The sequence below is a fragment of the Meles meles genome, chromosome 7 (assembly GCF_922984935.1).
Source record: "Meles meles chromosome 7, mMelMel3.1 paternal haplotype, whole genome shotgun sequence".
NCBI classification, from domain to species: Eukaryota; Metazoa; Chordata; class Mammalia; order Carnivora; family Mustelidae; genus Meles; species Meles meles.
In genome coordinates this window covers 82,460,987-82,484,968 of record NC_060072.1, presented here as the reverse complement: position 1 = coordinate 82,484,968, position 23,982 = coordinate 82,460,987, and the positions used below count along the sequence as shown (strand labels likewise).

General features: G+C 36.0%; 1 protein-coding gene across 5 annotated transcripts in view; it reads left to right on the top strand.

Annotated features, from left to right (window-relative positions):
- The window catches only part of NELL2 (neural EGFL like 2), a 414,049-nt gene extending 390,489 nt beyond the window's left edge, over positions 1-23,560 (top strand). For all 5 annotated transcript variants that reach the window (XM_046012522.1, XM_046012521.1, XM_046012520.1 and 2 more), the window contains 5 exons: positions 1,419-1,559; positions 9,601-9,794; positions 11,040-11,216; positions 12,701-12,925; positions 22,844-23,560. In XM_046012522.1, the coding sequence (XP_045868478.1) occupies positions 1,419-1,559; positions 9,601-9,794; positions 11,040-11,216; positions 12,701-12,925; positions 22,844-22,894 (788 nt within the window). In that variant the 3' untranslated portion in view covers positions 22,895-23,560. The remainder of the gene's footprint in view (positions 1-1,418; positions 1,560-9,600; positions 9,795-11,039; positions 11,217-12,700; positions 12,926-22,843) is intronic.
- The last annotated feature ends 422 nt before the right edge of the window (positions 23,561-23,982 follow it).

Here is a 23,982-nt window from a genome sequence, read left to right as displayed (position 1 = left end):
AATTTGGAGTTCAGTGGGATGGAAGTAGGAAGGAAGTAGATTCTGTGGAGCTGAAGTGGACTGTCTTCAGCTGAGAGAGGACTCTAAAATGCAGGCCTTCCCTTCAACATGTGGGACACTGTCGTGCCTGGTCACTGCAGCAGGCACTGCGGTGCAGGTGTGGCAAGTATATAAGAAAGGGCTATCCTACATTGATGAGTGGAATTTTCAGTCATGGCATACGGCTGTCAGGATGGAAGTAGGGTTCATATGGATATTTCGGCAGCCATGATGTGCTGTCATCTCAGCATTTAGCAGGGTCTGAGTCAGTCAGAGCACCAAGCAGAAGGGGGCACTCTGTAAGGCAACTCCAGGAATTACTTTTTCCTCTGTGAGCAAAGGAAGAGACCTGGATTGATTTTGGATGTTCTCATCATTAACAGACAATGAATAAGTCCATAGTATCAGATAAGATTTTTAAATGGCCGTATGCAAAAATCTGACCCAAAAAGTAGAATAAAAGGCTCACACTATTTGGGAGTAATAATAAACCATTGGAGGAAATATGTGAGACAATTTTCCCGATTTCAGCCCGTGTCAGCTTCTATGAAGGAACACACACCTGAAAGTCAGGCAACAGTGAACTTTTAGGTGACCTTGGTTAAATCCCGTAATTTTCTTTTGCCTCATTCTTCTTCCATATGTTCAATACACTATCTACCTGGCAAGTTTTTTTGTTTGTTTGGTTTTTTTTTTTTTTTTTGAGGATTGAATGAGGTAGTATATGTGAAACCCATTAAAAATTGACTTAAATGGTATATATTCTTGAAAGTATGAAGCATGTTGCTATTGCTACTGGAGATGAATGAGATTTTAGTCAGGTGGATAGGTTAGGTTTATAGTAATAAAAGACTCTAAAATCTCAGTGGCTTAAAGCAAAATGCCTGATTTCTTGCTCATATTCCATGTCCATCAACCAGGGGAGGACTGTGCCCCACATCACCCTCACTCAGGGACTCAGACTGATCTTTAGAGCCCCTGGGGACTGTCGGTCATTGTGATGGGGAAGAGTACATGTGAATCACAAGCTGCATCTTAATGTGACACATGCCACTTCCTAATTGGCTTCATGCATTCACATGACAATCCTAGCTTGTTTCCAGAAGAAGAGCTCGAAATACATGGTGAGCAGCACTCATAGACCATTTCTTTTCATTTTATCCATTTTTGATGACTTTTGCAGAGAAGCCATCTAGTTATTTCTCCTGTTCTATATAGCTTTCAACAACCAAGTAGACTTTCTTAAGTTTCTGTTTCCTCAGTTTTAAGGATTTGCTGGCACTAAAACATCTAGTAGCTCTCTAGCAGAATATTTGAGTTTGGGGCAGAGGAAGGCAACAATTGTATAACATCCTATTTTTGTTTTCTTTGCCAAACAGACATAGATGAGTGCTCTGATGGCTTTGTTCAGTGTGACAGTCGTGCCAACTGCATTAACCTGCCTGGATGGTACCACTGTGAGTGCAGAGATGGCTACCATGACAATGGGATGTTTTCACCAAATGGAGAATCTTGTGAAGGTCGGTACAAGGAAAAGAACTAGAGTTTAAGAACATCTTTTAAGGGGCGCCTGGGTGGCTTAGTGTGTTAAGCCTCTGCCTTCGGCTCAGGTCATGATCTCAGGGTCCTGGGATCGAGCCCCGCATCGGGCTCTCTGCTCTGCAGGGAGCCTGCTTCCCTTCTCTCTGCCTCTCTGCCTACTTGTAATCTCTCTCTCTGTCAAATAAATAAATAAAATCTTTTAAAAAATTAAAAAAGAAAAAGAACATCTTTTGAGCTTGAAATATATGCAGTAAGGTGTAAATAGTAGACATTGATGTAATGTTTAAGTTACTGGTAATTTTTGCTGTGTGTTTGTACAATGATGATTGGCAACTTGTTACAATTGAAACTTTGCTTACTAATTATGATAATTAATTGACTTTTAGATATTTAGAATTTGTGACACTAAACCGGTTCTCTCCGGATATCTGCAACTGTTAAAGGATGTTTTTAGAATGAATAAACCCATAGTATCAGATTTTTAAATGGCAGCAGGCAAAAAAGCTGACCCCAAAAGAGCTAGAAAAAATAGATGAGGCAAGCACAATAGAAGAAAAATAGAGGGAGAGAAAATATGATAATGATATGGCCAAGGATAATATTCACAGTACATGCTACTCTGGACTATTCCTAACCTGTCACTTGGCTGACAAAGTAAGAGCTGTTTAGTGAATGTTGAATGTTGGATACAGAAGACATGATCCCTGCTTCAGAGGAGATTTCAATCTCATGGGAGTAGAAAATTTAATCAGTTCATATATAATTACTTACCATTAATTTTGAATTATTTTCAGTGAATTGACAAACAACTCTGCCCCTCTATATCCCCTATTAAAGGGCATGACTTTTTAGAAAGCAAGCAGGCTATACAAAGACTCATGAATAATTGCTAGGGAAACCACCCACACTGAAAGGATTTGCCCTCAGAAGTTTGGCACAGGAATCCTCAAGAAGTTATAATTTTCTCCATTTGTATTTACACCTTTATAGATTAACAACCTGAGAGAATAATGTGACTAAAATGACACAGCAGTGAAAGCCTTGGAGAATCCAACTTAACAGTACTTGACACCTAAAGGGTGTCTTGGACCTCAAAGGGTTTTCACACAGAAAAAGAGTGAAGCAGACTAGGGTGATAGATGTTTCCAGTGCGCTTTGCACTTTGCTTGCAGCTGCAGACCTCTGGGTCTTAAGTAGAGGGATCGTCTGAATTTTCTGCATAGGAATGGGAATGCTTTTGCCTTACCAGGAGCTAAAACCTGGCTTTTGCAAATAACTGCTTCATTGTGGTCTGAGGGCTTTACCTGGCCCTTCTGAACATCTCAGTAGAGAATGCGAGCGCTGCAGAACCCTGGGCCGCCTGGAACCATGGATTGCAAATCAAGAGGCAGATCAGACTATGATTTTGCACTTCCCTGATAAACTACTTTTTTCATTAAGTCTACTTTTTTTTTAAGTGCTACCTTTTTGTTAAGATTATCTTTTACTTCAAGTTATACAAACAAAGAGTAAATATAAGCTGATTATAAATTATTCAGGTCACACACAAATACATAGATTAAAGCTGAAAATGCATCTTAATTTTATCCCTCCCCTTCCTCATCTGTTCTTCCCCAGGGGGAACCCGTGTTTAGTTTTGCTCGGTACCCTAGTACACCCTTTCCATGCATCGGAATGTGAAGAGAAAAAACATATACCTCTTCTGACTATTCCACTTTACATTTGCAGTGGCACTCACTATCTTTGAAATTTATAACTGCAAATCTCAAGAGGGCTGCATTAGTTATCTATTGATGCATAACAAATTACCCCCAAAACTTCGCAGCAAAAAGCAACAAAAATTCTCTGACAGTTTCTATGGGTTTGGAATCTGGATAGCTTACCTGGAGACCTCTGGGTCCACAGCTTCTCACAAGGTTGCGGTCAAGTTGAGGGGAGTGGGACTGTGCTTCTAAAATCGTTCATGTGATTCTTGGCAGGCCTGGTTTCCTTCAGGCCCCAAAACATAGTTGCCCAGACCAACATTTTGGAGTCACTGTTTCTTTCCTTTGTATTTCATATCCAGTATATTAACAAGTCTCATAATTTTGATTTTCAAAATATATTCCCAGTCTTACCACTTCTCACCATGTGTGTTGTTACCACGTTGGTCTAAGCCGTCATTATCTTTTGTCTGGACTAGTGTCACTTTCTCCAAACTGGTCTCCCTGCTTCCTCCCTTGACTCCCTTAGAGTCTTTTTTCTCTAACCCTAAGGATGATTTCTAAAAGTCAGAAGTAAGAGCATGATCCAGTCCTGTTCCAATGCCTGGAGCCTTTCGATCTCTCTTCAGAGTAAAATCCAAAACCCAACAATGACTTATAAGAGTCTACATGACATGAGTATTTGACTTTCTTGCCATTTCACAAATATACCAAACTGGTTCCCTTCTCATGCACTCTTCTTTTTGTTGTTGGAATGTCTTTCCCCAGATCTTTGCATTTTTCTTTCATATGATTCAGATTTCCTCCAAAATGGCTTCTTTTGGAGTTCCAACTTAAAATAACATACTTCTCTGACACTCTTCATTTACCTTGCTTCATTTTTCTTCATAGAAATTATAAGTTCTCCTGAAATGATTGTATATTTTTTGCTTACTTGTTTATTATCTTCCATAGAATCTTCTATATGACGTCTAAGAGATTTTTTGTACTTGTCAAGCACCAATGCCTAGGACAGTGCTTGTCACATAGTAGATAATATGCTCATTTGTCCAGTGAAAAAGATTGAGATGGATTAAAAATTGAGGGAGATACAAGGATACACATAATATTTAATCAAAAGTACATTAGGAATACAACCTCTGTTAGAAGTAGACATATAATAGGATATATAGTAGATATAGTCCTATGTTAGAACTAAATACATAAAATAGTGATCAGGACAGAATAACAAAGCATAATCAGTACACTCACAAGTGTTCAGAAAGTAACAAGGAAAACTAAACTAAGCATTAAAATAATACATGATAAAGATGAAGATGGGGAAGTAAAGGATTGTATGAGATGTTTATGCAAAACAGACTTCAAGGAAATTCTTTGAACATGGAAACAGCTAGAGATTTTTTTTTTTAATACAACTCTGGAAAGATAATTCTACTATTATCTTCCAATAGAATTTTTAATGATTCTCAGAGAGCCTACAACTTTTTCAGAAGATAATGTGCTCTGAAAGATGCCTTAAAAAATGTTATAAAAAAGGCTAAAATGCCTTTTAAAATGTATCCATTTGCTAAAATTTCAGTGATTTGTAGAATTGTAATATTAGTATTTAGAAGGATGCAGTTTTAAGAGTATGATTATATCTGAGCAGGTGCCATATTTCTGTTGCTAAGAAAAAGGCATTTCATTTCAAAGTGGACAAAGTCACAGCAGTAGGTTCTCACTTACTCTGAAGACATGCATAAATATATTTGAAGACATGAATAAATAACTGTGTACTGTTTGACCACTTCTCAGACTGCAGTTGAATAACCTACAACATACATGTTGATAAGCTGCATTCATACAAATTATATGCTGTTTTGGTCATCCATTTATCTCAGAGGTATAGATATTTAATTCCCAAATAATGTGCCTGTGTACCATTTTCCTTTGCCATGTCATCATTTCTACTATGCCTGGAAATATGTCTCTCTCTGAAAATAAAGCCCAGTATTTTTTTACATAAGAATATTTTATTTACATGCCCACTCTCACCCCTCCATTGCTTTAATTTCTGGATTATTTTTAAGCGTGGTGAGGCTTTTGAACTTGTAAGACCAAAAAAGAAACAGTGTTTATAGGATAGCATCTAGTATGATGCTCAAGCCAAATATTGTAAATTCTTGACCTAAATCAAGAAGAAGGACAAAAATTAAATGAATCCAGCTTACCTCAACAAGCAGTTACTGAATCTATGCACAAGTAGGTACCTTTGGATATTTGTCAGGCATCTGCTGCACAGAAACATAAAGGAGGTGTGGTCTCTGCTCTCAGCCTGTGGAAGAGATAGAATATGTACCACAACTGTCATATAAGATATAGTGACTTTCTTAATAGAGGAGAAAGCTATAAGGCTGAAAATAATAAACACTTGAGAAAAATATAAATGTAGAGCTATTAGGAAACAGAAGAAGAAATGATTTCCTGCTTGGGCACAAGAAAGGCTTGAGTGTCTAGCATTTGTATGAGGACTTCAAGTATGCTGTGATTATTGGCAAGTTGAGAAAGGAAAAGAGAGATAAGCAAAAGAAGTAGCTTTAAATGCCTTTCTAAGAAGTTTGAACTTGACTCCAAAGGACCATTTTTGAGAAAGGAAATGATGAAAATATATCTTCACCAAATCCATATTTGGGCCCAGTTCTGTTTTCTGAACTCCAGACCTATATATTCAACTATTTGGTGGACAGCTCTATTTGGAAGCCCAGAAGAAAGCGTAATTCAACATGTCCTAAACTAATTTGTTCCTTTCTTCATCCTGCCACCCACTTTCACTCCACAGCGAAGTCTTGCTCTTCTTTCTTTAAATAGGATCAGCCAAATATTTCCAAGCCAGAAATCTAAACATCATTCAGGACCACTTCCTCTCCCTAATCTTCAAAGCAAACAAATCACCAAGTTGCTTTATTTATTTAATTATTTTTTCTATTTTTGGAAAAGTCTCTCCTATTTGTTTCTTTCTGTTCATCTCTTCACTGCTAATGGTCAGTTCAGCACTGTGCTTAACAACACAGACCTGAAGCCTGACTACTTGGATTTTCACCTGGGCTCTATACCTTACTAGACCTAGGGAGAGTTATGCAACATTTCTATGCTTCAGCTTCCTGATCTATAAAATTGGGAGAATAACTGTATCCTTCAGTTGCTGTGAGGATTAAATGAATGATTATGTGAAAGCACTTAGAATCTGGCACACACAGTAATAAGTATTTGCTTTTATTATATGACCATTGCTTGCCTAGACTACTGCAACAGCCTATTTGCAGTCTATTAATTGATCTCGTGGCTGTAAATTCAAATCCACTGAAATCCTTTTTCCAAAATGAAGTAAAAGGAATCTGTCTTTTAAAAAAATCTGATTTGTTTTTTTGCAGTTCCCTAAAATGACATTTTATTGTCTTTATGATGAAGTTCAGATTTCTTTTTTTTTTTTTTTAAGATTTATTTATGTGAGAGAGAGAAAATGCAGGGGAGGAGCAGAGGCTGAGGGAGAGAGAAACTCAAGCAGACTCCACACTGAGTGTGGAGCCCAGTGTGAGGCCCAATCTCATGAGCCACGAGATCCTGACCTGACCTGAAACCAAGAGTCAAACGTTTAACTGACTGTGCCACCCAGTACCCCTGAAGTTCAGAGTTCTTAACACAACTTTTACTTGGGCCCTGAGTTCCTCTTCAGCTCACTGTCGAACTACTCCCTTTCTCCTGCACATTCAACTCGTTCCCTCTAACACATCTTGCTGACTCTAAACTTTGGGTTTTCAAGTACACCTGTACCTCTACCTACATCACCCTTTCCTTCTCTTGCTTGGCCAAATCTTATTCATAGTTTAATTGCCACTAGAATGTATATGTGGGCAAGAGGAAGATCCAGAAAGAGCTACCAGTGTGATAGGAAGCAAGAAAATTTATTAGGGAGGGAAAATGAACTGTATCAAATGCTGCTATTAGATCAAGTTAGATCTGAAATGAGACTTGGATTTAACAACATTATTTCTTCAATAGCTCACTAAAGGAGTTATCAGTATTTTTAAAGTTGAAATTTTTATATATCATAGTATATTTTTCAAAGCACAATATACACGTCTTGTGTACATTTAATTTAGGAATTTTACCTTATAATAAAACTCTATGTAACAAAGAGTTCCAAAACTCTGTACTACCATTCAATTGAGAGTAGACTCTGCATTGGGAAACCAGTGTAGATAACAAGCAGGAGATAGAGATGGGGGGGAGATGAATTCAAATTAAAACTCCCATTGTATAGCAAAAGATAATCACTAGTTCATAATGATTTTCCGCCTGTGCATTTCTCCAGGTATGACAAGTATATATCAACCGATGTTGTAAGTAACTTATTACTCTAATTCTTTATCGTAAACGTGTTTATTTCAGAGCACATGTTCTTTTTGTGGCTGGACACCTCTTCTTTGTCTTCTGGAGCAGATCCAAGGATTATTTCTGCCTTTAAGGAAAAAATGCATTACCTGACAGCAGAGCTTTTATTTTAAATGTCAAGCAAAATGAAATGATTGTAAAAATCCAGTCATTGCCATTAATGGAATAGTATTCATACAGTGGATATTTAAAGGGTTATGTAGTAAGAAATATTTATCCAGTTTGTGGTCAAAGAGACCAAATAACTATGGTTAATGTTTTTCCTGTGTATTATAGTTCCTAAATGTAAGAATATTTAATAGGAAAAGAAGATCAAGTCATCAAATATACCTTATTATTTTGAATAGACCAAATATAGAGCTAATTTATAAAGTTATATAGAATTTCACTTCTTGTTCTTTCTCTAAGCATCAGCCAAATTTCTCAGATCTGAAAAAGAGTACCTATTTATATATAATGGCTATATATACATATATATATACATATCAATGTACTTTTAAAAAATGTGAAATATATCATCATGCTGGCTAACAGTTCTGCTTTTGATCATACTCTATAATTATAAACTGTATTATCCTTGACAAATCAGGCTATAATAATGTATTCACTGTAGTTTAACAAGAATCTTTTCAGCCATTGTCTCAATTCATTGGTTTTGTTGAGGTGGAATTGATCAAACTCAAGGTAAATAGAGAGAAATATATCATGTGGTTTATTTTGAGGAATGCATATATGACAGAACTTAATATTTAATAATTTAAATATGGCTAAAATATAACAATTGCCTAGGGCACATCTTCAATAATGTTGAAACCAAACCATTTACGACAGGTATCCACTAAAGTCTATCTTTTAAAATTTTCTAAGAAAAGCAGTACAAAGTTCCCCTGGTTAAAAACTATCCATTCCATCTTCTCTCTAGCCCACTTCTTCTGCTGTGATTTAATTCTTTCTTTCTTGACCTTTACTCAGAGGAAACAGATGAAGTAAGAAATAACTGCTTACTGCCACTCATACAATATCCCTGAAATGTATTTTGGCTTGTGATCTTTAAATTATGGGTATAAATAAAGTGAATCACATCTCATCTTATGGACCTGATCTGTGGGTCAAGATATGTTTGCTTTTCATCTGTATGAAAATGCTTTAGGCTGTGATTGCCATTGGAATAGCCGAGGTCAGGTGAGGAATGGGTCATTGCCAGTTGAGTGAGGCAGGAGCCAAAACAATCATCTGAAATTGAAAAGTTAATAATTGGGAGCTGATTTGTGAGAGAGATGGTAATTGCTGGTGGTCACTTGCCCTCTGTGGGTGGGGGGCAGTCTGTGAGGACAGTATGGAAATGCCTGACTGTATGTAAAGAATGCCCTCACCTGGGCCAAACACTTGGGCTTACGTGGGGGTGACAGGTGGGTGCTTAAAGCTGAATAAAATGCCTCGGAGGCCCCATGCCACTTCATGTACCACAGAGAAAGGATTTGGGGTAAACACCATTTTAACGCTGAGAATGATTTTCTGAATACAAACTCATAGGCACTTTTAGAATGTCAACTGCCACTGCTTTTTGTTTGATAAATTGAATTCTATTCTTACTTTCAAAAAAATATAAGTGTTCCAAAAAGCCTGATGGTATTTACAGAGATATAAAAGTTGAGAATCTAACCAAGGTTATCTGGTGTTTGAAGTCAAGCATGATAATGTTTTCCTGTGAAATCCCTAGATCATTAACTTTGCTTTAGTCAGCATTTAATAGGAAATGCATGCCAGTAAGATGAGAATTAATTTACAGTTGAATGCTTTGTGTTAGAGACAACATGCCTGATTGCAGTTGTTTGAAACCGAGCATATTCTAAGCACATTGCCTGTTGCCTTTTCTTGGCTGTAGATATCGATGAGTGTGGGACTGGGAGGCACAGCTGTGCCAATGATACCATTTGCTTTAACTTGGATGGTGGATATGATTGCCGATGTCCTCATGGAAAGAACTGCACAGGGGACTGCATCCATGATGGAAAAATTAAACACAATGGTCAGATTTGGGTGTTGGAGAATGACCGGTGCTCTGTGTGTTCATGTCAGGTCGGTATAAATAAAACACTTTAATCATTTTTATTGGGATGTAATTTGCATATGTTTAAAATGTACAGCTTGATGAGCTTAGACAAATGCATGCATCTACTTAACCACTATCACAGTTAGCACAAAAGGACATTTTCGTCTGCTCATAATGTTGTCTCTGTCCTTTCTTAGGTAGTTCCATACCGTCAGCCTGAAGGATACACTGATTTGGTTCACTGTAGATTAGATTTGTATTTTCTAGAGCCTTCTATAGTAGGTAGTACATATAGTACATAACACTTTTGTCTGACTTCTTTCTCCCAGCATTGTTTTCAACATTCATTTATATTATTTTATAATATAAAATATTTCCTTTTATTGCTGAATAGTATCCATCCTATGGAAATGCCACAATGTGTTTATCTGCAGATGTTGATAAAACTTTATCGCTAACTATGCTAGTGCTTCCAGAGGAGCAATATCATATTTGAATGAATGTATAAATGAAGCCAGAATGGACATACTTTGGCCTATGAGTGAAAATAATCTATTTAGACTGGGTTTCAGTTTTAAAGGGATGTTCCACTTTATTTACCCAGTCGATAAGAGTGACTTAAATTATAGTTAGATAAATAACACTCTGTATGAAAGACTCAATTATTATGAATGAAATTGATAACAGTTTGTACACAAACTTAAGGTCTAATTTATTCCATGAATTTAACAATAGGTAAAGCTTGTTGACTAACTACTAAATACAAACACACATGCCCTCACACAAAACAAAATTTAGGTAGTAATCTAATTACTACACTAATAAACAAGTACAGGGGCAACTGGGTGGCTCAGTGGGTTAAAGCCTCTGCCTTCGGCTCAGGTCATGATCTCAGGGTTCTAGGATCGAGCCCGGTATCGGGCTCTCTGCTCGGCGGGGAGCCTGCTTACCCCTCTCTCTCTGTCTGCCTCTCTGCCTACTTGTGATCTCTCTCTCTGTGTCAAATAAATTAAAAAACAAAAAAAAACCCCCAAGTACACGTATATTTACATATGCATTATCCACATTCATCTACACATAAGGACTGCATAGTGGTTATTTCATGTGGGTCATTTCTGAAAATTTGCTGGTCAAGCAGTGTTTGGAAAGGAAATTGGAAGTTCTCTAGCTTGGGTAATTTCTGTGTGTTAGCTACAAAAGGTAACTAACTTTAAATCTATTACATTGAGAAATGGAGGCTTTTGGTAACTGCTTTCTTCTTTCTTATACAGAATGGATTCGTAATGTGTCGTCGGATGGTGTGTGACTGTGAGAATCCCACGGTTGATCTTTTTTGCTGCCCTGAATGTGACCCAAGGCTTAGCAGTCAGTGCCTCCATCAAAATGGAGAAACCTTATATAATAGTGGTGACACCTGGGTCCAGAACTGCCAACAGTGCCGCTGCTTGGTAAGTTTAGCTACAGGAAGTATACGGGCAATTCTTGCCCAGAATCTAATGAGGGGACAGTCTTGCCCTCCCACATCTGCCAGTTCTCAGCACCTACCTCGCCATAGTGCTGGCAGTGAACCCGGTTAGGATGACAAGATGGCAGGCATGCAGTCAGGACCCGTGAAGGCACATCCTGGAGTAAATGTTGGATGGTATGTCATGTACGTCTTTCCAGAGTCAAGAAGAAAAGACTCTCCTGGCATCCCCAGTCCCATTCAGCTTAGGTTTACTCACAGACTGTTACAAGCAGAACAGCAGCATGCATGAAAATTGTAATTTTTTTGTCCAAGTAGAACTTCTGTTAATCCATTTCTATCAGTCATGCTCAGACTTTAAAAAAAAGAGAAACAAAACCAAAAAAACACATGCTTTTTTTCCTTCTAAATATTTTTACCATTAACACTATCCTAATGGGCACCTGTTTTACACATGATATGGATTTGCAACAAATACCTATTAGAATATTAGAGTTGAATGTATATATTTATAAAGCTTCTACTGGAAAAAAGAAAATAAAGACTTGATCAGGAAAACACCAATCTTTTTTCATTTGACCAAATTTCCTGTTTCTTTTGAGGAGTGTAAATGAAAAGGAAAATTGGTCTATGTGTCTTTATAGAAGAAAGTTTCACAGATGCTACTTCTAAAGTCATGGCTAGTTTCCTTTCTATTTGTGTGAGGATATTTTTAAGGCAATGCTTTTTTGTTGCTTCCTTTTTATACTTTAAACCCAAAAATCAATTGAAAGAACAAGGTCAGTTTCTGTGCCTGAAGGCTGCTTTCATCTCCAAGACCATGAGATTCAAAATTATGAAGAAAATAGGAAACAGGTGGGAGCTAAATTTTAAAAAGATCCAATTCACACAATTTTCCCATGTGGAATAAAGAAGCCTGAAATCAGTTCATAGTTGTTTTTTCTCCAAAATCCCTAACCTGAGAAACATATAAATGAACAAAGAAAACCTGTCAAATTCCCTTCATATTTCAGTTGATTTTCTTGTAAATGGACAAAAGTTTCTTTATACAGAAGGCAATAAGTAAGAAGGTGGGGGGGATCAAAAAAATGAAAAAAGCACCTAATATGCAAAAATCTAAGTAAAATCTTCTTCCATAGTAAATGATTCTTCTCTGTCAGGGAAAAGATAGGAGAATGCAAATTTGATTGTTTTAAGGGAAAGGGTTCTGACTTTGTTCATTCTTATTCTTGTTTAATCTTTGAACACTCTTAAAGTCCAACTGAAGTATGGACCCAAACACTTTGATAGGCCTTTTATAGATTCCCTGCAAGATGACTTTCATGGCTTTGAAGGTTTGAGTATAAATATCCATCAAATAAACTGAGTATTCAGTAAACACTGTGCTCCCCCCCCCCCCACCCCCTTTCCTCCCTCCATACCTTCCCTTCCTCTCTCCCTGCCCTGGTGCATCTGCTTTTCTTACAGCAAGGGGAAGTTGACTGTTGGCCTCTGCCTTGCCCAGAGGTGGAATGTGAATTCAGTGTCCTCCCAGAGAATGAGTGCTGCCGGCGCTGTGTCACTGACCCTTGCCAGGCTGACACCATTCGTAATGACATCACCAAAACTTGCCTGGATGAGATGAATGTGGTTCGCTTCACTGGGTCCTCTTGGATCAAACATGGCACCGAGTGTACTCTCTGCCAGTGCAAGGTAAAGCCTATTAAATCCAAGTAGGGAGAGCTTGGCCAGCTGTACCCAGGGCTCATCGATATTAATGTGTTTATCTGGGCCAATGGAAAGCATTTTTTTTTTTCATATTTATTGTTGAAACAGGTGGGAGGAGGGCCACTCAGCTTTATTATTGCCAAGGCTAACTGCCCTGTGCATCCTCAAAGCATATTCAGAGAGAAGGAAGTGCATGATCAGAAACCAGAATGATCAGTTATTTATGTCACCAGAATAGAAAGAATATACTTAAATTGTCCTAAAGTATCTAACTGTACACGTCTTTTTAAAAAAAATCTACAATACAAACTTCATGTTTCTTTTTCATGATGGAAGACAATATTATTATATTGATTTTTATCTGGTCCTTTTATGAGGTCTGTAAATATATCGACAAAGTAAATATATTACATTTTCCAAAGTGAAAATCAATATGGAAAAAATGGGCATATTTCTTGGTTTGTTGTGGCCAGTTACATTGGGTTGAAAAATTTAAGATCTGTTGTTTATTTTATTCCTACAGTTGGAGAAAAATCATTATAAAGATTTTTCTTCTTATTCTCATAGGAAAATAGAGCATGTACATTTTACTTCAATGAGAACAAAAATACAGATAATGTAGGTAGTATATAGAATTCATGATACTGCAAAGTTGAAAGCATTCTATTTGATTATTGTTCCTACAAATGTTGATTCAGTGGTTACTGTACTTCATAGTCATAATTTTTGAATCAACTCTAAAACTAACTAAATAATCTGAAGGCTTAATAACAACAACATAGGAAAGCAAAGATTCAGATTTTTTTCCAACATAGCACAGCCAGATATCTCTAACTACTGTTTTTTTTTTCAAAGTACACAATTCCATTAATTTTTTTAGAACAATTTAATTCAGATTCACTTAGCACAGATTCTTACTGGAGTGGCTTGATGTAACAGGACAAAGAAATACAAAATGCTTTAAGCTTTGAGACACTATTATCTATTTCAAACCAAAATTTCTGTCTCTTTCAGTTTAATTTTTGTCAGTCAAGCAAAGCTTTTTGAGTGAACATTTCGTGCATTTCCTGAAAGTACATTAGCAAATTTGAAAGTTACTACTACTGCTGCTGCTACTACTAAAAGTGACTTATCTATATATAGTATTGCTTTAATTCACATTTAATATGAGTACACCTAGCAGTGCATATCCAGAAACTTCAGCATTAATGACAGGGAAATACTTTCTGACAATTAATTACCAACTGAAGTTAAGTCCCTTTACATTCTTTTTTTAAAAAATATTTTCTAAATAATCTCTGCACCCGAAATCACAACCCCGAGATCAAGAGTCACATTATCCACCAACTGAGTCAGCCAGGCGCCCCATATACACTCTTAATCCAACTAAGATTATTGTTCTGTCACTGAGAAGTGACAGCAAAAATATAAAGGAGGTGATAGGATGAAGAACACACAAATATGGTTCACACAGATATTTCCAATAAAAAAATCCATTCAGTAATAGAAAAACATGAGAGTTTTCTGGAGTGAAGAGCATAAATACATTTGTCATTTCCAGCCTTATAAACAAATAGGGTTTTTGCCTCATGATAGGAATGAATGTATTCCAGAAAGTGTATTTTAGAATTAAATTCATTTTTTGTCAGATAAATGCTGACTCTCAGAAGTTACTGTTTGATGCTATTTCCCTTTTCCCTTCTTATTAAATATGAGTTATAAAAACGTGTGCTATTTTACCAAATTTAACCCAATAAACATTTTATTTTGTGTTATTTTAAAAATAAAATGGATGCAGCAGGCTACAGATACTGCATTGGAAGTGAGCATTTCCCACAATTTGGCACTTTCAGATCACCATTTTTACTTTTTACACCATTTACTTTTTACCTGTCCTACTCTCCTATGAATTATTCATTCTAGTCAATAAATACATTGTGCTGGGTATTATGCTGGTACCAGGAGTATAATGATAAGCAAAACAGATAGAACTATTCCTGGAAATTATTACCTAATACCTTATTGTCTTGAGCTATGCTGTCCAATATGGTATTCAGTAGCCATATATGGCTATTTAAATTAATTAAAATTAAATAAAATTAAAACTTCAATTTCTCAGTCACCCTGGCCACATTTTAATTGCTTAATAGCTACATGTGGCTATCATATTAGACAGAACATAAAAACATAAAAAGAACATTTCTCTTGCAGTGCCCGGGTGGCTTAGTAGGTTAAGCCTCTGCCTTCGGCTCAGGTCATAATCTCAGGGTCCTGGGATGGAGCCCCACATTGGCCTCCCAGCTTGGTGGGGAGTTTGCTTCTCCCTCTCCCTCTGCCTCTCTTTCTGTTCTCTCTTTCTCTGTCAAATAAATAGATAAAATCTTAAACACACATACACATAGCCCACAACATTTCTGTCATCACAGAATGTTCTGCTGTACAGCATTGGTCTGCCTAGAAGTGAAGAATGCACTAAAATCGGGCCACCTGGATTCAAACAAAGTCTGGTTGGCCATACTAGCAGTGTGACCTCAAGGGATGTTCACAAATCTCTCTGTGGCTCAGTTTGCTCCCCTGGGGGAAAAAAAAAAAGAATAAAAATAGTACCTACCTAGGAATAATTTTAGAACCTACATGAGAGGATTGCTGTAAGAATTGAGAAGATCCATAAAAAAGTTTCTTACACATTTCATGCATATTCAGTGTAAACACTCAATAATGACTCTTCTTATTATTGATAATAGAGTAAGTAGATATTAATCAAGTCATAAATAGATAAAGACAACCTTCTAGACTGTGATGGATGCTCTGAAGGAAAGGAGCACTACGCTAAAAGACCATACAACATGGGCACCAGTTATCTCCTGAGCAAATGACTTGAAGATAAGATCTGAGGAATTAGGAATTAGCAGGGGGGAGTTTTTAAAAGATGTCTTTTTAAGGATGCCTTCAGATTTAATTTGCTTAGGTAGAAAAAAAAAAGTTCCTCCATTAAGAGGTTAAACTTTTTTTTTTTAAGATTTTATTTATTTGACACACAGAGAGAGAGATCACAAGTAGGCAGAGAGAGAGGGGGGAAGCAGGCTCCCTGCTGAGCAGAGAGCCCGATGCAGGTCTCCATCCCAGGACCCTGAGATCATGACCTGAGCCAAAGGCAGAGGCTTTAACCCACTGAGCCACCCAGGTGCCCCAAGAGGTTAAACTCTTGAGTCAAAAATGAATTACTAAATTTAAGAGAAACTGTGAACCCTTTGATGGGTCAGAGTGCTTTTAGGCAGTTGTGCTTTGAGCTTCAAACAATAACTAGGGATGTGCCCAGTTGAGAAATGACTATGAAGGGAGGAGGGATTAGAAGGTAATTTCCTTTAATAAGTAATTTCCAAACAGACCATTTGGAAATTGGAAACCAGGGGGCTACTTCTAATTCCTGGGGAAACTCTAGATGTAATACTGAAATAATTGAGGTATAAAGAAAATTAGAGTTTTAAGGATGAAACTCCTAACTTCCTGAACTTTACCTTCATTTATCAGAAACAGCAGACTTAAAGTTTTGAAAGCCAACTTCTGTACTATTATTAGAATAGATAACTAGATCTATCTATGGAAACAAATGCCCCACCAATGAGGACATTAAAATGAAGACTTTCATGTATGATTGGGAGAGATTTTCTTATCAATAAAGAAAGGATTATTCTATATAGATTTGCAAACCAATAGAGGAGGAAAGGATTATTCTATATGTATTGGGATGGCTGGACAGCAGTTTGAAGGAAGTAATTTTATATGCTATCATACATCAAAATAAATTCTACATGGAAGAAATCTTAGATACTAAGAATAAAAAGAAGATATAATCAAATGTTAATTAACGTTCTGGAAGGGAGATGTCTTTTCTAACTTAAAAGTGATAAGGAATACCTCAGAAAATTTAGAGCTTCCATAGATAAAATTTGTAAAACAAGAAGTCACAATTAGAGACTGGAAAAATATTCTTCCAGAACATATGATTTATTTGTTAAATTAAAAACTTATAAAAGTTAACAAGAAAATCATGATTTCTCCCATAAAGAAATCAGCAAAGAATGAATAAACAATTCACTAAAAAAATGCAGCTATTAAAAAAAAGAAATTATTCAACCTTTAATTAAAATTCTAAGGTAAACTAACATAATGAATTATTATTTTCACATACTATAGTAAAAAAAAAAAAAAAAAAAGCAACTCACAATAATTTCCAATGCTGACAGAGATGTACTGGAACTGTAACTCTTAATGAATTGTTAGTGACCTTGAAAAACACATGTCAGCATGCCACAATACACCTCTTTGCCTACTCCCCATCCCAGCGCAAACATCTTTTGTCCTGTTAATCCCAGGCCTGAGAATATAACCTAAAGAAATACTCTAAAATATGGAAGGGGGTGCTCGCTTCGGCAGCACATATACTAAAAAAATATGGAAGGGGAAGGTGCTATATGCATGACAATATTCATCTCAATATTATTTGTCATATAAAATCAAGGAAGAAACCACGGTATCCAAAAATAGAAAAACAGTTCAAAAAGTTCTAGTAACTCTTTATGATGCAATATATCATATTATACTATAATTATGTAATATATATAATTATATATTATTCAGCCATTGAAAAAAAGGCTTAAAATAAAACCTAAGCTAAAAATACAATATGTAATTACATATATACTTTAATTGGAAAAAAGTTGAAAATAAAACAGTATGAAAAAGAATTCTATAAAGACATACTAAAATACTGATGGCAGTGGATGTTTAAACATATATTAATTATATATACATCTACTTATAATCTATATAATTTGTAAGCAGCTTAATATATTAGTATACAGTAAATGATTAATAAATGAATAAAAACTAAATTTACTGAACATAAATAACATTAAAGTATATTATACATGTATTATATATAAATATATTAACTGAAAATTAAAAGCCAGCTGTCTTCTAATCTTGATTTGAGTTTAGCACAAAAATAGTGACAATGACTCTTTTTAAAAAATTTGAAAATATAGAATAAATAGGGGCACCTGGGTGGCTCAGTGGGTTAAAGCCTCTGCCTTCGGCTCAGGTCATGATCCCAGAGTCCTGGGATCAAGTCCCACATTGGGCTCTCTGCTCAGCAGGGAGCCTGCTTCCTCCTCTCCCTCTGCCTACTTGTAATCTCTGTCTGTCAAATAAATAAATAAAATCTTTAAAAATATATATATAGAATAAATATAGCCAGAAATAACAGGATGTTAAGGAAACTTACTTTGTACTATGTAAAAATAACTACCTTTTGTAATTCATTATAATAGTAGATTGTTACTATTCCTAGTAATCAGACTAAGTTTCAGTGGAACAACTTTTATTTTAGTTTTTATCAAGGTAATATCAACTATAGTGAAATGAATAGTTAAATGTATATATACTTTTATATGTAATATATATACATGTATATATATTTATAATTTGATGGGTCTTATAAATCAAAATATAGACTATTTCCAACACTCAAATGAGTATCTTTTTTTCCCCCTTCCAGGCAATACCGACTCACCATAGTAAACTTCAATTTGATTTCATTGTAGTAGATTTATTTTGCCTTTTTAAAATTTCATATAAATGAAATCACCAGGACATGCTCTTTCATGTCTTCTGGTAAATTAACCATTTTATCATTATGTAATGCCCTCTTGTCTAGCAAGGCTTCTAGACTTAAAGTCAATTTTTTCCAGATACTCATTTTGTTTTGATCCATCTATTTTCAACCCATCTATGGTTTTATATTTAAACTGCACATTTTCTAGATAATGTATATACTTAGTTCTTATTTTGTTATCCAGTATGACAATCTGTCTTTTAATTGAAGTGTTTAGTCTGTTTACATTTAATGTAATTTTTTGGCTTTGGTAGATATAGGGCTACCATTTTGAGACTTGTTTTGTTTTTGTCCTATCTATTTTCCAATTCCTGTTCTTCCATTTCTTCCTCCTTTTTGTTTATTAACTTTCTGTATTATTTAAATTTAATTTTCTTCTGGGTTTTTAACTATAACCTTTTATATTATTATTTTAGTTGCTGACCTAGAGATTACAATATATAGCATTGATTTATTATAGTATAATAAGATTTAATATTAAACTACTTCACATAAATAATAAGAACTTCAGCATAATAGTATTCCACCCCCCCTTAGCTTTTGAGCTATAATAATCATATATTTTATAACTATGTAAGCTATAAACCCTAATATTCCTTGTTATTATTTTTTGCTTTAATCAGCCAAATATCTCTTAAGGAAGTTAAAGGAAGAAGAAATACTATATTTCAAATTTATCCATATATTCACCATTTCTAATGTTCATTTCTTCTCACATATTTGAGACTCCATCTGGTGTCACTTTCCTTCAGCTTTAACTTCCTTAGCACTTTCCATATTATAGATCCATTTGTTAACAGATATCTCAACTTCCATTTATCTGAAATTACCTTTATTTTTAAAGGATACCTTTATTAAATATAGCATTCTGGATTCACAGATTTGTTCCCAGGACTTTAAGGATGATTCTCTATTGTTTTCATGCCTCCATCATTTCTGATGAGGATTCAGCTATCATTTGTATTTTTGTTCCTAAGTAGAAAATATGTCTTTTCCCCACTCTGTTTCCTTTTACAGTTCTCTATTTTTTATTTTTAGAAGTTTGGCTGTGATACACTTAGATATGATATTTTGCGTGACTTTATTCTTAGATATTTGCTGGGCTTTTTAAGTATGTAAGCTTGGGGCGGGGGTTGTTTTGTTTTGTTTTGTTTCCCAAGAAATTTGAGAAAATTTTGACTGGGGTTTCTTCAAATATTTTCCCTGGAATTTTCTCCCACCTATTCTTCTGGGACTATGATTACTCATATGTTATATGTCTTAATACTATCCTGAAGGTCACTGAAGCTCTATTTTTATATCAGTCTTTTTTCTTGTTGTTTTGGATTTGATAATTTCTATTTTTTGTTATAAGTTTGCTGACTGCTCCTTCTGCCATGTCTAATCTGTTAAGCCAATCCAATGAACTTTTCATTTCAAATACTGCAAATTTTCATTCCAAAATTTCCACTTAATTCTGTTTATAATTTTATTTATTTCCTGAGATCTACCATTTTTTTTTTATTTCAAACATATTTAAGACGGATACTTTCCAGTTCTTGTTTGCTAATTATTCCATCTGGATTATCTTTTTTTTTTTTTATTTTATTTGTTTATTTGACAGAGGTCACAAGTAGGCAGAGAGGCAGGCAGAGAGAGAGAGGGGAAACAGGCTCTCCGCTGAGCAGAGAGCCCGATGCGGGGCTCGATCCCAGGACCCCGAGATCACAACCTGAGCTGAAGGCAGAGGCTTTAACCCACTGAGCCACCCAGGCGCCCCCCATCTGGATTATCTTTGAGTCATTTCTATTCACTCCTTCTTCTCTTGACTAGGAGTCACGTTTTCTTGCTTTCTTTGTGATATCTAATACTTTTTTATGGTTTGTCAGATACAATGGATGATATATGGCATAGATCCTGTGTTCTCTTAGCTTCTTCTGAAGACTATGTTTGTCCTAGCAGGTTGTAAATTACTGGCCTATCACCTTGCACTTAAGAAAGCTTCCCTTTACTCTGCAAATTACTGGCCTATCACCTTGCACTTAAGAAAGCTTCCCTTTACTCTGCAAATTACTGGCCTATCACCTTGCACTTAAGAAAGCTTCCCTTTACTCTGGTTAAATGGGTCTATTCCAGATTTACCCTTAGTTCTAGGGTGAGTCTCCTAATCTTGAGACATTGTTTTATTCCTAATCATGACCCTTTTAAGCTTTCAATGAAAAGCCTGAATTTTTTTTTTAATCAATCCTTCCTAACTTGGAAGGACACAGATTTTAAACACTGCTACCCACAGTAAGCAGTATTTGAAATCTCTGCCCAAATCTTTCAACCTTCAAGCTATAACTCATTATCTCTTTAGTCTCCTCTAATTCAAAGACCAGCCAAGGATTTGAGGGGACTTTATGTGCTGATTCACTCCCTCCTTTCTAGATACTTCCCTCTGAATTTACAACCACCCTGGCAGCTCTAAAAGTTGTCCTCTGATGTCTGAGGCCTATCAGATTGTGTCTTTCTGCCTGAGTTATAGTTAGCCTAAGCTGCATTGACTACAGAGTGCCCTAAGGGGAAATGCCGAGTAAAAATAAATCTCACACAACACATTTCCCTTTTACAAATTGAAACCTTTCCAGCGTCTGCCTGCTTTTGGTCACTATCTATTGCTTTCAAATAGTTATTTTTTTCTATTTTGTCCAGACCCTTTATAGTTATCTGTGGGAAGGTTAGTTTTATGTAAGCAACTATGCCATTACTAAAATGATCTCCAGTAGGATATTTTATTATTCATTCTTGTATGAACTGTGTTTCCCTAATTGAGGAGTTTCCAATGGTATATGATTTATTGAGCATCTATCTTATTGTTACAGAAAATATGGATATGGAATAAGAAAAGCATACCTGGAAGATTTTGGAAAATACACAGTCCCTTTCTAGAACATACTCATGGGAACCATAGTAATGATTTTTCCACCTATGGGAATCTAATGCTGGCTTCACATACTTAATGGTAGAAAGCTCCAGAAATTCCCTTACTTTCTCCTTGAGGAACTGATACTCTGAGGAACTGGTACATCCCTTATATCAGCGTGTCCCTGGACTGGGAAAGATGATATAATGGTTATGGTTAGGAAACCTGTCTCTGAGCGTGATGACAAAGCTTTAATATGCCACAAGATCCAGGAGATGTTGAGACTTTCTCTCGCTGTCATAATAAGAACTCTGCTTCATAAAAATTAAGAACAGAAGAGTATTGGCTTAAATTGATTATATTCTTTTTGGAACTGGACTAGTTTTCCCCTCATTTGGTGTACTTCAAAGAAGTTTAAAGTATCAGAGTCTTTCTATCTTATAGAACAGACACTTTTAATTTTGTGATAAAAGTATAATACGCTACTTTATCTCTACACTGTCTTCTTCACCAACTCAAAATTCTCACCCAGACCTTTTTTCAGCTTCTTAAATAAATGAAACTATTTTCACTTCAAAGCCTTTACTCATTCTGTTCCCTGTGCTTTTGGCTGACCCTCTCACATTGCCTTGTGGTGTTGGTTTAAATATCACATCTACAGAGAAGTCTACCCTGACCACCAATCTAAATAGCCAGTTTTTATTATTATTTAAAGATTTTATTTATTTATTTTTATGACAGAGAGAGGGAGAGCAGGAGCAGGGGGAGGGACCAAGGGAGAAGCAGACTCCCCACTGAGCAGGGAGTCCATTATGGGACTCAATCCCAGGATCCTGGGATCATGACCTGAGAGGAAGACAGATGCTTAACTGACTAAGCCACCCAGATGCCCCAGCCAGTCCTGACACCACCTAGTTTATTTCTTTTCTAGCACCTTTCACAATTTTTGACTTGTTCGCTTGGTGTTTATTATTTTTCTGCTCCCCACCCCAAATTAACCCTTGTCCTCTGAGGGTAGTGACCATGTCTGCCTATTCATCAATATACCTAGGGCTTAATATACTCAATACATATTTTGTGGATGAATGATTAGGAGAAAAAAATATGATCTAAGAAGGTGCTGTGTGGTAAATAAAGCTAGTCTATGATTTGCCACAAATAACTGGACATAATTGGTCCTGCAGAAGTAGAGACATGAGAATTAACTGGGCTGTTGAACTTGCAGGGGTGCCTAAATAACAAGGCCTGGTTAGATTTATGTGCACCAATCAGTAAGTGTGAGTATTTACTAACGGCTTAACAGCTTATACCATCCTTTTCTTTCCCCTTTTTTCTTCCCTAGAATGGCCACATCTGTTGCTCAGTGGACCCACAGTGCCTTCAGGAACTGTGAAGTTAACTGTCTCACGGGAGATTTCTGTTTAAAGAATGTTCTTTCATTAAAAAGACCAAAAAAAAAAAAAAAGGTTAAAACTTAAAGTGGATGATTTGTGGGCAGCTAAGTGCAGCTTTGTTAATAGCTGAGTGAACATTCAATTATGAAATTTGTGAAGCTTGAGAAAATCACTAAAGGAAAATTCTTGGGGCAAAACGAGACCAGAATTCTGCTTCTACTGTGTCTGACATCACCGTGGTAGAAGAATGGGTGTAGAATACACACCATGACATCATGACCCCTGGATATAAAGCCTGAGCCCATCAGAGCTTTGAAAGCCTCTAGCTTCACTGGTGCAGAAAATTTTTCTCTAGATCAGAATCTTCACGAATCAGTTAGGTTCCTCACTGCTGAAAAATAAAATGCAAAGCAGTGAATGAATTATATTTTCAGAAGCAAAGCAAAGAAGCTATAACGTGTTATGTACAGTATACACTCTGAAAAGAAATCTGAAACAAGTTATTGTAATGATAAAAATAATGCACAGGCATGGTTACTTAATATTTTCTAACAGGAAAAATCATCCCTATTTCCTTGTTTTACTGCACTGAATATTATTTGGTTGGATTTGTTCAGTATAAGCTCGTTCTTGTGCAAAATTAAATAAATATTTCTCTTACCTTATAACGTGTCCAAGTGTCTTGTTTAATGTGTTCCTTTCCCTACAGATGCCTCAACATACAAATTGTTTCCTAGTTCTGCTGATGAAAAACTCCTACCATGCTATTTCCAAATTGAAAGGTGATTTTCACTAAATTATAGGTCTAAGTGGGCAGTGTGATGGATACCTTCATTCTGCCTCTTGAGACCCTCTCAATCACATTTTCTACCCTGTCTGTATCCTGGGAGCTAATCTATATGGACCATGTTAATGGGTTCCCTTGTCCTTTGGATTCTGGCTTGGTTTTACCAGTGGGGACTGATCACAATGTATCAGAAAGAGTTAAATTTTGGTTTGTTTTTTGGGTTTTTTGTTTGTTTGTTTTTTTACTGCTGGCTCCCATTCTGCAAGAGCACTGGCGTGATTCGTGGTGTCACCTCACAAA